Raw genomic sequence first — 13,373 nt, forward strand, 5'->3', positions numbered from 1 at the left:
ACTGCATTCAGTTTTAGGTTGTCTACGTGAGGTGAAAAGTCTCGTCTGATTCGACCTGAGCTATAATTGGCTCAGTGCTGTAATCTTAAAAAGGGTTCAGTACAGTTTTACTCATTTCCTTTCTGGTAACGCAGACAACAGATAAGTGACCTACTAACAAAGCACTTTCATTTCCACAGGAAACACACTGGAACAGTAGTTCATCAGTTAAGGGACAAATGTGCAAGATTTAGAAGAATCTATTGGCTTAAATCAATAGCAATATTCATAATTAAAAATTTATTTGTGCAGGGTCAGCTGAAACCAAGATTGTGCTCTTCCTAACAGTGAATGAGCTTTTTATACCCATAGTGGAGAGAGTCCACTGCTACGTTCTCAAGTACATCAGATGAACTAAACTGTGGATCTAAATGAAGACTTGAAGTGGGAGTTTTGTGGTTGCTCTCTTACACAACTGGAATTAGACAGCAAAGGGAGACGTCAATATGTCCGGACACCTTGGATTCCTCCTACTTCCGGGACGGCACCTGCTTTGGGCTATCTGAGCAGATTCCCTTGTGATGTGTGTGCCTGATGGATACGCACATGCATGTTTCACCTCCCTGAATGGCTTTAATAAGGACGCATTGCGAGGACGTGGGGTGTGTGTGTGTGTGTGTGTGTGTGTGTGTGTGTGTGTGTGTGTGTGTGTGTGTGTGTGTGTGTGTGTGGGGGGGGGGGGGGGGGGGGGGGGGCATCAAAAAGAGCTATAATCACTCTTCAAGCCTGCATGACATTTGAGTTTCTTTACTCTGCTGGAACTATTTATATTGATGGGGTTCCCACAGTTCTGATGGCTCATGCTGCCTTTTAAGGTACTTTTGCTCAGTGCAGAACATGGTGTCGCATGATGCTACTCCCTTTAACAGCTTGCCATGTTCTGTCTGTTCATTGTCCCAATCAAACTGTAGTTTGTGAGGTTTCTCTGTCTTCAGATAGTAGACTCAATGTTAAACGGAAATGTCTTGAACCAATATCTACTTCTGGCACCCTTCAAAAAATTTAACAACTTTTTTCTGACTGAACGCCGATGTCCTGTCATGAAATCGTTCATCTGAAACTTGTCTGAACTTATCAACACGTATTTGAAAACATGAGTCTCTGCAGCGATATAATGAAAGCATTCCCTGGTGCTCCTGATAAAACATGAATGCATAACACTCCTGTCTCCTGTAATCAACCTGACATCATTGTAATGCATGGCTGCACTTCCTCACAGCTCCATTCAATACTACAAACAGAAACGTTTCCAGCAGTATTATGGCTGCACTGATAAGATGAGTTTCCAGATAGTCAAAGTTAAGTCAACGGCATGCCTTTGTTTCTCAGTCAGGTTCAGAAAATAGGAAGGCATGTATATGAGCACAGCTCTCCTGAACCAAAACAGGAATTGGTGAAAATGACATTTGCAAATACCACAGCTCATCTACCATGCAATGCATTTTTTTACAGGTGCAAAAACACTTGGCGTTACTGTAAACAGTTGAATACATTTGCTGATGATATTTCACATCCAGGTTTGATGGCATTCTCAAGCTGCTCATGCTGCTTACAGTGCTAACCAAACTCAGGCCAACGTGATGCCATTTAGAAGACATCGTACACACTGTAGGTCTGAGAAGACGGCGCTGCTCACCACAGCACTGATCTCAGAAGCTATGCTTCCACTTTGGTGACGGTTCGGTCTTCAGGAAGTTAATGGATTAGGTTTGAACTACCACGACTTGTGAAAACACAACAGCCAGAGAACAGTTTGATGCAAAGGGCCTCGACACAGTCGCTAAAGTTTTTGAGGCAAGGCTTCAGAGGGTTCTTGATATCAATAATATACACATTACTCAATTCTTTGAATTGTGTGACATTTTTCAGAGCTTTTTCCCTGGTACACAAGTTGACTAGTTCCAACTAAAATATTTGCTCAGTTGACAAAAAGAACAGTCATCAAGAACATTCCTACAGCAGCAGTAAGTGAGAATTCTCAAAGAAAACACTGCCGAGCACCTGTCCCCGCGTCTGGCATTTTTCAGCCCTAGTGCTGCTTTTGCTATTCTATTAATGTAACAGATATTCACCTATACTGTAACTGAATGTTGTTACAATATGGGAACACATTCATCCAAATCACTGTTTTAAAAAAGGTCAACAACAAGTTGTCCAGCTGCATATACAGCTGAATGAGGCCAAGTTTGAGGAAGCTGTCTCAAACAACTATTGTAATTTTGACACTGAAGCATGTCTGGAATGCATTTTTCTATTGTGCACAGGATTGGCTGCTGTCAGTAAAAGGAAGGCAGAAAAACTATAAGCAAATTCAAACAGAGAATGTAGAGGGAACAATGTGCATGTTACTGCTACAGGCAATCATGTAACAGTATGACAACTACAGTTATTTTTTTTTAATTCAAAAGCTAATAATTATCTCAGTAGGTTTTCTCAGAGTGCGGAGCAGGCCACTGCTCGTAGGGGGAGAAGAACGATACAAAACTGTGTGCTTGATGACAGGACACAGTAACATCTTAGGATCAGGGTTTTTTTCTTTCATACTTTCTTTTTAATTATTGAGCAGAAATCATGATGAAACGAAATAAGCCTGTGGCTAGCATCAGGCCTCGGGGTTGCAAATCTTGTCGTCTTCTCTTGAGCTCAAAAACCAGTGACGGTCACATCTTCAAATAATAAAACAAGAAATCGAGCATTTAAACACATATCATTATCTGGCATGAGACATAACATACACAAGTTTGCTTGTGTGTGCAGGTGTTTTATCAGAAGCTACATGATTTCCAATAAAGTAACTCAGCCAGTGTTGATCAATCCACTGTACACTTGTGGGGGCACGATAAGAGAAACGTTTTCTGATAAAATCTGAACACTCTTCAGTTTTGCCACTGATCAAATAGTGAGTTTTTAATCAGTGTCCTTGATTAATATTTCCACTCAGGCAAAAAAAAAAAAATGAACATACCATTCTCAGTTTACACATTTATATAAACATCACAGCCCTAAATTTCATGGAGTCGCCTGAGGACCATTTGCCACTCAGCATGTGTGTGCCATCTGTTAAAGATTATTATTCTAATAAGTTCTTTTTTCTTCAAAAAAAAAAAAAAAAAAAAAAAAAAAAAGCAAGATGTGAAAAAGTTAACATTGCGGAGCATTGACTCGGGAGCACTAACAGGGCTTCAAACCTGAGACAGTAGCCTTAATGCTTCACCAGCAGTAGATCAACTGAGACAAGATAACATGTGAGACAAATTATCAGATAAAAGATAAACTCCCAAACTACAAATGTTCTTTTACAGCATGCTGGCCTGAAGGCCTCACTTTCTGAAGTGTATGCTGTCCCACAGTGCAGTTGCATCACCCCACAGCACATAAGCTCCCCACTTCCTGTCACCAGCTGGACCTATCAACGGTGGTCAGGATGCAAAGGCAGCTCAGCTCAGGAAGACCATCAAACAGACTCTCACACAGGGGTCAAAGCAGTTTCCGGTTAGACCCACGGGGGGAGGGCTTTTTTTGGAGGACACGTTGATCAACGCTTCTACTGTATGACTCTGCTCAGGGAGGGTTTGATGTTCAGCATATATGTGGGTTTCCTATCCGACGGTGTTTATGTTAGCACTCACACGGCCTCCAACTAAACAGCTGTGCTCACCGAGAACACCAGAAAGAATCCCCTTTTGCAAAAGAGAAATGATCTACCCATGTTATCAAGAGACCGCAGTTGCAACTGAATCACTTCTCAGTTATGCCCCTCTCATTGCAGAAGTCAAAACAACTGCTCCATTCACCCACAACACACAAAAAATGTTTTATTCTCCGACTTGTGTCGCTGTACTTCTCGGCTAAGTAATCTGGTTTAGATTATGACAACCTAACCACCTCGTCGTTCAAATATGAGTGGGGAAAAAAAGTATACATCAAATGAAATGAACTTTCTTGACGTAGATCTCTTTAGTCTTGAGGTCATGGAGCATCTTGGCTGTGTTGAGTGAAGCCAAATGAAGAACCAAGTGAAGCAAACAATGAGGAAGTGTTGACTACGGTGTGTGAATTCTGACCGAATATGGGCTGTGACCGTTAATAATTAAGTCGTGCTCACTCTCTACTGAATTCCCTTGCTGTGAGCTACAATGCACCTTTTCATCTTTAATCTTCAGTCAGTGGGTAAACACTGTAAATATAATGCACCAGATGCACACACGCACACATACACAACTCGGCCTCTGCTAAAGCCAAGACCAAGATCAGCACAGTGTTGCTCAGCTGAAAACACACCCAGGCTTATGTGTCTTTAGGTCCACTTCATCGCCAAAGCAAAACAGTGTGTGTGTCTCTTAAGGCAGGGTGGGGGGGCTAGATAAATAGAGAGGCTGAATCTCTGGGGATGACACTGCGGGGAAGTCTGCATGACACCACAACGCAGCTTATCCACCCACGCTACATTTGGAACTCTCATGACACACAGGAATTCGTCACTGCGACTTCAGTGCTGCGGTTAAACCACAGCAGTGTCCTCATACTTGTCGTTTGGGTCAATAATCATCACTAAAGAAGAGAGTGGATGAAATAATACATTTCATTGTCCTAATTTCTAATGGTGGGTGAAATCAAATTATTCCTTCTGTACTCAGGCAGTGCAGATTATCTTGCTTCCTAGAGTTTGACTTCTCAGTCAGAGCCATGTGCTTCGCTCAGCTGCAGCCCGACCACCTACTGGCCTCCCTCCAGTGACTCAACGCCATTGGTCGATTCTAAAACATTCTTAAGTGGGCTGATACTCATTGGTTAGTGTCGCTGCCACTGCCTTCTCCATTCAGACAATAGCCGGCTTTGTGTGTAATGCCTGGCGCTACGTGTGTGTGTGTGTGTGTGTGTGTGTGTGTGTGTGTGTGTGTGTGTGTGTGGGAATTTCATTCTGTGTTGTCCCCTTGATGCAATTGAAGAAAAATGATTAACAATTCCAAAGAAACTGTTACATGGACAAAGAAAAAAAAAGCAGCCCTATTTGGTCAGAATGGTTAAAAAAAAAAAAGCACTTCCTCTTTAATCTTTCTTTCAAGTTGCATTAAGTGCATTTTTTTTTTTGTGTGTGTGTGTATCTGCAACTTTATGGTCGGAGCAGCTACAGACAGACACTTTCAAAGAGGAACTAAGCACCAAGATGAGGATATGTCTCTTTAGACTGGTTTGAGACAATACCTTTAAAATGTTCATCATCAAGTTTGTAGGGACTAGGCCTGGGCGATTATATGATCGTGATTGTTGATCGCGATTAATTTCCAGTCGATCACGGTGATCAGCTGTGAGCACATTTTCTCGATCAGACAAGGCAGAAATGTGCGTGACCACAGCCAATGAAAGTCGGCTTTTTCCTGCTCAACTTCCGCCTGAAAGTTGTCTGAGAAGTAACCAGAGATGGACCTGAACGTGGAGCCGAGGGCAGCGAAGCAGATGAAGTCAGCCATGCCACGGCGTTATCCTCTGAAGATGAGGCTGCTGCTGACAGGAAAGGCTGCTCCACCCGCACCGCTGCTACCGCTCCGCTGCTAGCACGCCGCTGCTAGCACACCGATCCGCAAAGAATCTGGTCTTTTTAGTAGGAACTACTTGTGATACAGTTTAACTAACGATCGTTCAGTTCTTCTCTTTTACTGAAAAAACGGTGCATCGCATCATTGAACATATCTCCACGTCTTGCCGATAACGCTCTGTTTCTAACAAAACAGCAGAGAGAGCCTGCAGCGCTGGTCTTCTTCTGTGGTGTCTGTGTAAAATAAGGTTGAACATGCAAACAGCACCCCTAGTGGCATGAAGTGTAAATGCAGTCATGGCGTCGTCTGTGGCCGTGGTCTGAATGAGGATCTCCCTGGGGTTGTTATGTTTCAGAAACCAGAATATTTATCTTAACACGAATATTGACTGCATGTAAACGTAGCCATTGTCATCTTTTCAGGCCACTGCGCCATACGAGCAACATTCTAAGAGGATAAAAACAATTACTTTTGTCTATTTTTTTTGTGTGTTATTGTAGTTTTGTACTGCTACATTTTAAGTCTAATCTGTCCAATCTAGATTATTTAAATTTTGTACATTTGATGCAAGCATTAATGATGGCAGCAGCATATTTAGCATCAGAACTTGAAAATAATGTTTATATTCTAAAGCACCTTCATTATCTCCAGGCGGTTTCTTTAGTTTTTTAATCTTTTATAGCAACAAAAATCCTCAGGGCTGTAAACTGTCACACTGTAACTAACGACCGTTCAGTTCTTCTCTTTTACTGAAAAAAAAAACGGTGCATCGCAAGATTTTATTATCTTGGTGCTAGATTTTTTTTTTCCATTTACTGCACTGTTAAGTGAAATTGTTCTTATTTTTCTATGTTTATATTATTTAATTTGCATTGCTATTTACTTAGTTTGTTAATAAAATGTTTAACTATTCTATACTTCTAGTTTTCAGTGCAGATGCTTTAAAACTGGTTTAAAAACAATATAACATATCGTGATTATAATCGAGATCGAATGATATGAAAAAAAAAATCGTGATCATTTTTTTTGCCATATCGCCCAGCCCTAGTAGGGACTGTCAGGGAATGAGCTCATGCTAAACAACGAACGGAAAAACCAGCTACATTACAATAATTTGACCTTTGGAAGGCAACAACACTATATCTCGGGGGGCGGGGACAACAACACCACTCAGATTTAAACAAATACAAACCATCTTTGGAGACATTGTAATGACGTTCTTAAACTTCAGGAAGTTTTCAAGTGTTTCGTTGCAGAGTCATGACGTTGCGTGTTTTAAGAAAAGGCAATACTGGAGATGAAGCGGTCCACAGAGAGTCACTTTTTGTGCCAATTCGCTACACATTGACTCTGTTCTCACCTTTATCTTGTCCCTGTGTTGAAAATAAAGGACTTTCCAGACTAAATCACAGCCGAGTCCTTTAATAATTCACGTATTTGTCATCTCTTGGTATTATTTCACTATGCGCTTGCCTTGCACTTATATAATTTATGTGCCAATACTGTTTGAAGGGTTGAGTTTAATATAATTTTATAGCAAGTCTCCCTATTCTATAGGCTTTCTACAAGTTCTGCAACAGTAAATTTTGAAAACACTGAGATGCTCATTCCATAGAGAGTTGAACAACAATAAACTCGGTGATGCACCTGGTTGAGTGCACTTTAATCAGGTCTGCTCAGCCGAAAGAAAGCTTAGATTTTCTCATGAACTGACCCAACACTACGTCTTTTTTAATTTTTTTCCTGTCAACAACCTGCTGTCGGCACAATTCCCCAAACGCTCCGTGTCACAGTTGGGCCAATCCTAAAAGCTCCTGAGGACAGCAGTCAGATATAAAAAGGCACCGGTAATCACACACACCCAGGGTTTGAACAGAAAGTCTTCTGCATGGCAATTTGCCCACTGCCAGCAAGAGAAATAATTGAACGTGGAGGCAGTTCTAGAAAGCTCCTTGGGAAGGCAACATTTGATACTGGTTCAGATGTTTTAATCGCTCTCAGGGGAAACCGCAAAGCCAGGCTTATTGTTTTGCAACATAGTTTATATAAGGTCTGTTACAACTATGTACAATGGCATTCAGCAAATCAAAAGGGTTCAGTGAGGATAGAAAGCAGAGGAGCTTAAAGCCTGCACCTCAGAGAGGTTGCTCATCAAGACGAGCATTATTCTGGGCTGGGAAAAAGCTGCATCATGTCTCCAGGTGTTCTGCAGCATCTGAAATAAAGATTTTACTTATTTATAGGTTTTAAACTAGGAAAACAAAAGCAAGGCCCGATCAACTACTCATGTCAAACAAAAAAATAAAGTACTGAAGATTTTCTGCGTACTATATGGGCTTATTTGACATGAACTGTGTTCAGCAAGATGGAGGGTGTTGGGCCAATCTTGCACTGTAACGGTTCAAGCTATCCCAACCTAGTTTGCACTGCTTATAAATGAGTTGGCCTGTGTTTGAGCAGCAAGGAGAGCCATTAAGGATGTTACAATCCTCAAATATACTCCCATCCATCCATCCATCCTTCCTCTTTATGTCCAACTCCAGGTTATGTGGCACTAAAGTCGATCTGAGCTGCCTCTTGGTGATAACAGGGTAAAATTTGGATGGGTGACCACGCCATCAGTGACTGACTGTGATTTTATATTTACAGCATTTACATTTGATCAGCTATATTTCCCCACAAAGCACAGACGTTTCAGGCTGCCTCCCACCAGTGAACAGCCTGAACCTCAGAGAGTCTGCTGATTAACACCACCATTGCTTTGTTCTGATAAACAGATGAAAAACTAAAGAGAGGTTTTTATCAACCATGCTGCATGAAAAAATGGACAACTGTATACTTCTGGTGCACGGTAAACTTTTGTGCATGTCCAGAAAGAAATTCTCAAATAAACGAAAGGCAGAAAAGAAGAAAGTTCATATCTAAGTGAAAACAAAGCAGCAAGAGAGCAGCATGAAGAGAGCAAGTTGAAGTAGATCGTGGAGATAGGAAGGCACGGAAAACAAAGTGACAGGCAGACAGCTGTAGATATAGGCGCTCTTTTGACCACAGACACTCACATGCTCAGACCGCAACACATCTCTCCTCCTGCTTTGATACGTCTTGAGCTACAACCAAGCCGGGTGGCTGTAAGTGGGAGCAATGCCTCACACTGTGGGTGCACTCCAGATTACTCAAAATGAGCTGCAGCTTTAAGAACTGCTCGTACTCACACCTCGACTTCTTTCACGTCATTTACAAGAAAAAAAAAAACCTGACGACCACAAAATTCAACATTGGCAAAAAACTGAAGCACAGTCATCACACCATCCACTGCTTTAAACAACAACTCATTCAAGATGGAGGTCTTTTGCTCACTTGACTCACCTGGGTTGTGAGTTCTCCTCATACATGCGCTCCTTGCCTTCTTTGAACAAGCTGATGGTCTGCTTGGTCTTCTTGGTCAGGTTCTCCATAAAAACCCGGAAGTACTCGTTGTCCCCCAGAGTCTCCATTTTGCCCTCGTAGCGAGACAAAATGGTGCGCAGGTGCTGGTAGGTGTCTGGCAGCAGGTCCAGGATGTAAGGGGGGCTGTTCTTCAGAGCCAATTTGGGGTTTTGGCAAAGGCGCACCACCTGCAGAAAGGGAGGATATGAGGGGGAGGACAAGATGTGTTCAGAGACAAGAAAAAGGCGCGAGAGACAAAAGCGTTTGAAAAGGTGTGCTAGAAAGTCAGTGGTGAGGAAGACGTTATACAAGACAGAAACAAAGTTGGACAATTGTCTCAATGTCACTATGTTCTTTCATTTTTTACATCAGAGAGGCATCACTAGACAATATCACCATAACGCAGCTCCTGCTTCTATTAAGGCACTTAACATGAGTACAAATTTTTCGTCAATAAGCTGAGACAGGAGACTCACAAAGGAAAATGCCAACAAAGTAAAAGACTGAGGAAAAAGCCCTTAAAAGCCTCCGTTGAGCTTGGAGCTCTCAGTGTGTCCAGACATTATCTAATGGACCTGAAACAAGAGTCTCCCACAAGAAACATTTATTTGCATCTACTCACAAAATAAGCAGAACAAAACACCGAATTCGGGCTGCAAATATGTTGAAAATGACATGATTTTCAATGAGAACAAATACTTAGATGATGTTAAAGTCTGTGGACCTTTCTCCTAATTTACACCACTAGTAACTTTGTTGCCACACTTTGCGACCAGAGACACACACATCGCCTGAGTGTGTGGGTCTGTGGCGCAGGTCGGCTTCCTGAAGGAATAGACGGTGCACTGAACCATTATTTAGTGCAGTTCAGCCGGCCTCTCATAATATGTATATTGTACTCTTGATAGCACAATAACACTTCGCAATATCATTTGAGTAAATCAATGCAGAAGTTGGATGGATTGAATTAGCAGGGTTACTCAATCCTGGTCCTCGAGGTTTGGTGTCCTGCATGTTTTAGGACTCTCTCTGCTTCAGCGTGCATCAATCTGACGTTGATGTCTTCATCGTGCTTGTAGAAGAGCCCAGTAAAGAGTCCTGATTGCAATCAAGGGCGATGCAACTGGGAGAGAACTAAAATATGCAGGACACCAGACCTCGAGAACTGCAATTGAGTAGCCCTGATTTACAGCAGTAAAAGCCTCACTGATGACAAAAAGATGAACACATTCAATGAAGTTGAGAAGCTTCATGGTTTGAGTCAAGCCAACTGTGGCAATTGGCAGTTAGCAATATTAGCTTTGTTCTAACTACGAGCACAAAAGTTGCAATATACACCAAACTGTTGATGCTACCGAATGAAATGACAATAGAATGGCAACTGAACTGTGAACCCTTCTCACAGTTCACATCTTCAGTGCGTTTAGAGAAGCTGCTGAGCTGCATGCACTTCCTCATTTCATGTCGCCCAACACCACTTCTGCCTTGAAAAAAATACCTTCTCTTTACTTTACATGTGAATGAGATGGGTTTGCAAACGGGCTTCAGCTGTGTGCATGCAAACTTCATCAACGTGACTTCAAAATACACACAGGAATACGTCTTCAGAAACCAAATGAGGATGCTGAGGACCTCTCGCTGATGTGTGAGTGACACGTGTTGGCAGGATGGCATGAACTCATGTCTCAGCCTCAGCAATGTTCACCCGGGCCTCACCCGGCTCGCTGCGCTGCAGTCCCGTGTCTGAGTCACTGTTTGACCATCACTGGCGGACAGCCTGGAAGGCTCCGTCATGAAGCGCCGCTCGGCTGCTGTCATTCACTGCCGGACACTTCATGTCACACACACTTGTGAGACCCAACCCCTCACGTGTGTAATCAAAAGTCCAAGCTGCCGTGTCCTAATCTGAACCTGGGCCGAAGCTCTGCGTGGCTCTGAGCTGCGATAGTGACCAAACAACTGCATGTCAACAAGAGGACACGGCTTTTTCTGTGGGGACCAGCAGCCAAATGATGGTCTGCTAATCACATATAAACGCCAGAGAGAAATATGACAGGAGCCGCTTTAGAAGAAAGCCAGTCCGAGTTTCCAAGCCTCTTCTTTCACTGTAATGAGGGTGTCATTATGTTAATATGCCACTTCAAAGGGGAGTTGGCTAATTAATTATTAACAGTCAACATTTTTTATTTATGAATGAATATTTTATGACATACAAAGAAAAAAAAATCAAAACCAATGACATTTCTACAGTCGTGACAACACAAAAACAACTTCATTTCCACAACGCCATTCAATCTACACTTCATGAACATTACACATGCATTAGTATCATCGGTTTTGTGTCACAATTTAATAATGAAGCTTCATAAATCATTCTATGAATGTACTGAATCAACTTGATTTGCAGGGCTGCACAATAACAAGTGAACATGCAATAATGCAGAGTATGACAATAACTGATATGATATAAAACAAAAACGATAAAGAGAACGTATTAGCTTATTTGTGCCTTTGTCCTTCAAAATATAAGTGCTTGTTTTTCATCAATCGATTGAAGTTTTTTTTTATTTGTTTGCACAATATTTTTAAATAATTTATTTGCACACTTTTCTTTCTTTCATTAAACTCTGTCCTTTTGATTTTAAAGTGCATGAAAGCATAATATGATGGTGTTTTGCAAGGTGTTCATTGTCACTGAAAATGTGCAGCCCTAGTTTCCAGCCAGTTAATCATAGCTTTCATTTGTCATGTGCAGAGTATTAGATAGTAATGCATAAATAAAACTGTGGATGTTCTTACTGTGGGGCAAAGTGCTAAACCACCACAGCGATAAAATAATCAGCTGTAATTACCGTTCCCAGGATTGTGGTCACTTTCCCATATAAAGCACTGAACATGAATGGATGAATGGAATCACTGAAGAAGCCGAGCCTCACATAGTGAGGGATTCAGCGTGTTGGGATTATTTACATCAGGGAGCACCGTGCAGAGAGCAGCCACTTTATCATCACCCTTTCAAATGCCTCGCACCAAGAATGAGGTCACACTTGACCAGGAGGATATTTTAAGCAGGACAAATTTCACAATGTGAAATATTTTCAGCCTGCAGGTCTTCATTAGTATCTGAACATTAAAAGGTCAGCTTCCTGCTGAGAGAATATAAATATTTCAGTGCAGCGGCAGCGTCAAGCCGATATCAATAACTTTTAACTCCTGAACTGAAAAGATGAAAAAAGCACACACATGGTGGGTTTTGACAGACGTGAAGGATCCTGAGGGGGATTTAAATCCTACAAGCCTAAAAATGTTGAGGATTATCCATATTAACATTCAACTAAGCGGCTAAAACTAGAAATATCCTGATGATTTCATCTCCTGAAATCATTTCAAGCTGATGCAACTGAAGGCGGAAAAGAAGTTTCGACTTCTCTGGTGGAAATGTGTGCCGATGTGTGACAGATCTGTACATTCTGAAGATGAATGCTCTCTGTCTGTTTAGGTCTTCTCCATCCTCCAGATGCAGGAGGTCTACACTGAACCCAGGTAAGGCTGTTGCCAGGGTTACGGCATTACACTCATCTGCCACGTGTGCACTTGTACCTGATGCTCGGTCAAACACACGTCCGTGCACGCACACGAAGAACGTGAGCGCTCCTGCACATTACTGTACGTTAAAGTCTACAAGTAAAAATGCAGGCTGCCTCCGAGCCAAACCGCATTCCACTCATCATTCTCTCTTCTGTTTGTCGCCATTCGCACTGCATGATTCTGCTGTCAGGTTCCACTTTTGACTGAAGGAGTTTCGAGGTTTTTCCAAAACTCCATGAGACCTTTAGATGTCTTACAAATGAAGCAATTAGCAAAGAATTCTACATTATGGGTGTGTCTCTCTCTAAATAAAGTAATATGACTGACATCACTGCAATAATCACAAAAATAGAAGTGCTTCAATGTTTAAATTCACCAAAATGCTCAGAAAATAAACTAAAGCAGTGTTGGCTCATTATATAAACTGTGATCTCTGTGCATCCTGATCCAGAAGATATTTTAAGAAAAAGAACAAAATTCAAATTTCAAGAAAGGTAAGACTTCTGTCTCTTCCCCCAAAAAACTCAATTGATCAATACTGTGCTTTAGATCAGGGGTTGAAATTCATTTTAGTTCACGGGCCACATATACAACAGGGTATGTACATGGACAGAAACTTTTTCTCTGCATTGAATCCATCCATAAGGAGCAGGTAACCTGTCCACAGTGGGGTTCGAACCTGTAAACCTCGGAACACAAGCTGGAATTTCTTATAACTAGTCATATCCTCTAGTGTCAACACCAACTGTTACCTTCAGTTTTGGAGCAAACGTGATAGAAATG

The 13,373-nt window shown here is 41.8% G+C and overlaps 1 protein-coding gene across 1 annotated transcript in view; it reads right to left on the reverse strand.

Annotated features, from left to right (window-relative positions):
* cbl (Cbl proto-oncogene, E3 ubiquitin protein ligase) overlaps positions 1-13,373 on the reverse strand; it is a 43,162-nt gene that overhangs the window by 27,884 nt on the left and 1,905 nt on the right. The window contains exon 2 of the mRNA XM_030108072.1: positions 8,943-9,190. Within this exon, the coding sequence (XP_029963932.1) occupies positions 8,943-9,190 (248 nt within the window). The remainder of the gene's footprint in view (positions 1-8,942; positions 9,191-13,373) is intronic.

This window comes from Salarias fasciatus, chromosome 14 (assembly GCF_902148845.1).
Source record: "Salarias fasciatus chromosome 14, fSalaFa1.1, whole genome shotgun sequence".
Taxonomy (NCBI): domain Eukaryota; kingdom Metazoa; phylum Chordata; class Actinopteri; order Blenniiformes; family Blenniidae; genus Salarias; species Salarias fasciatus.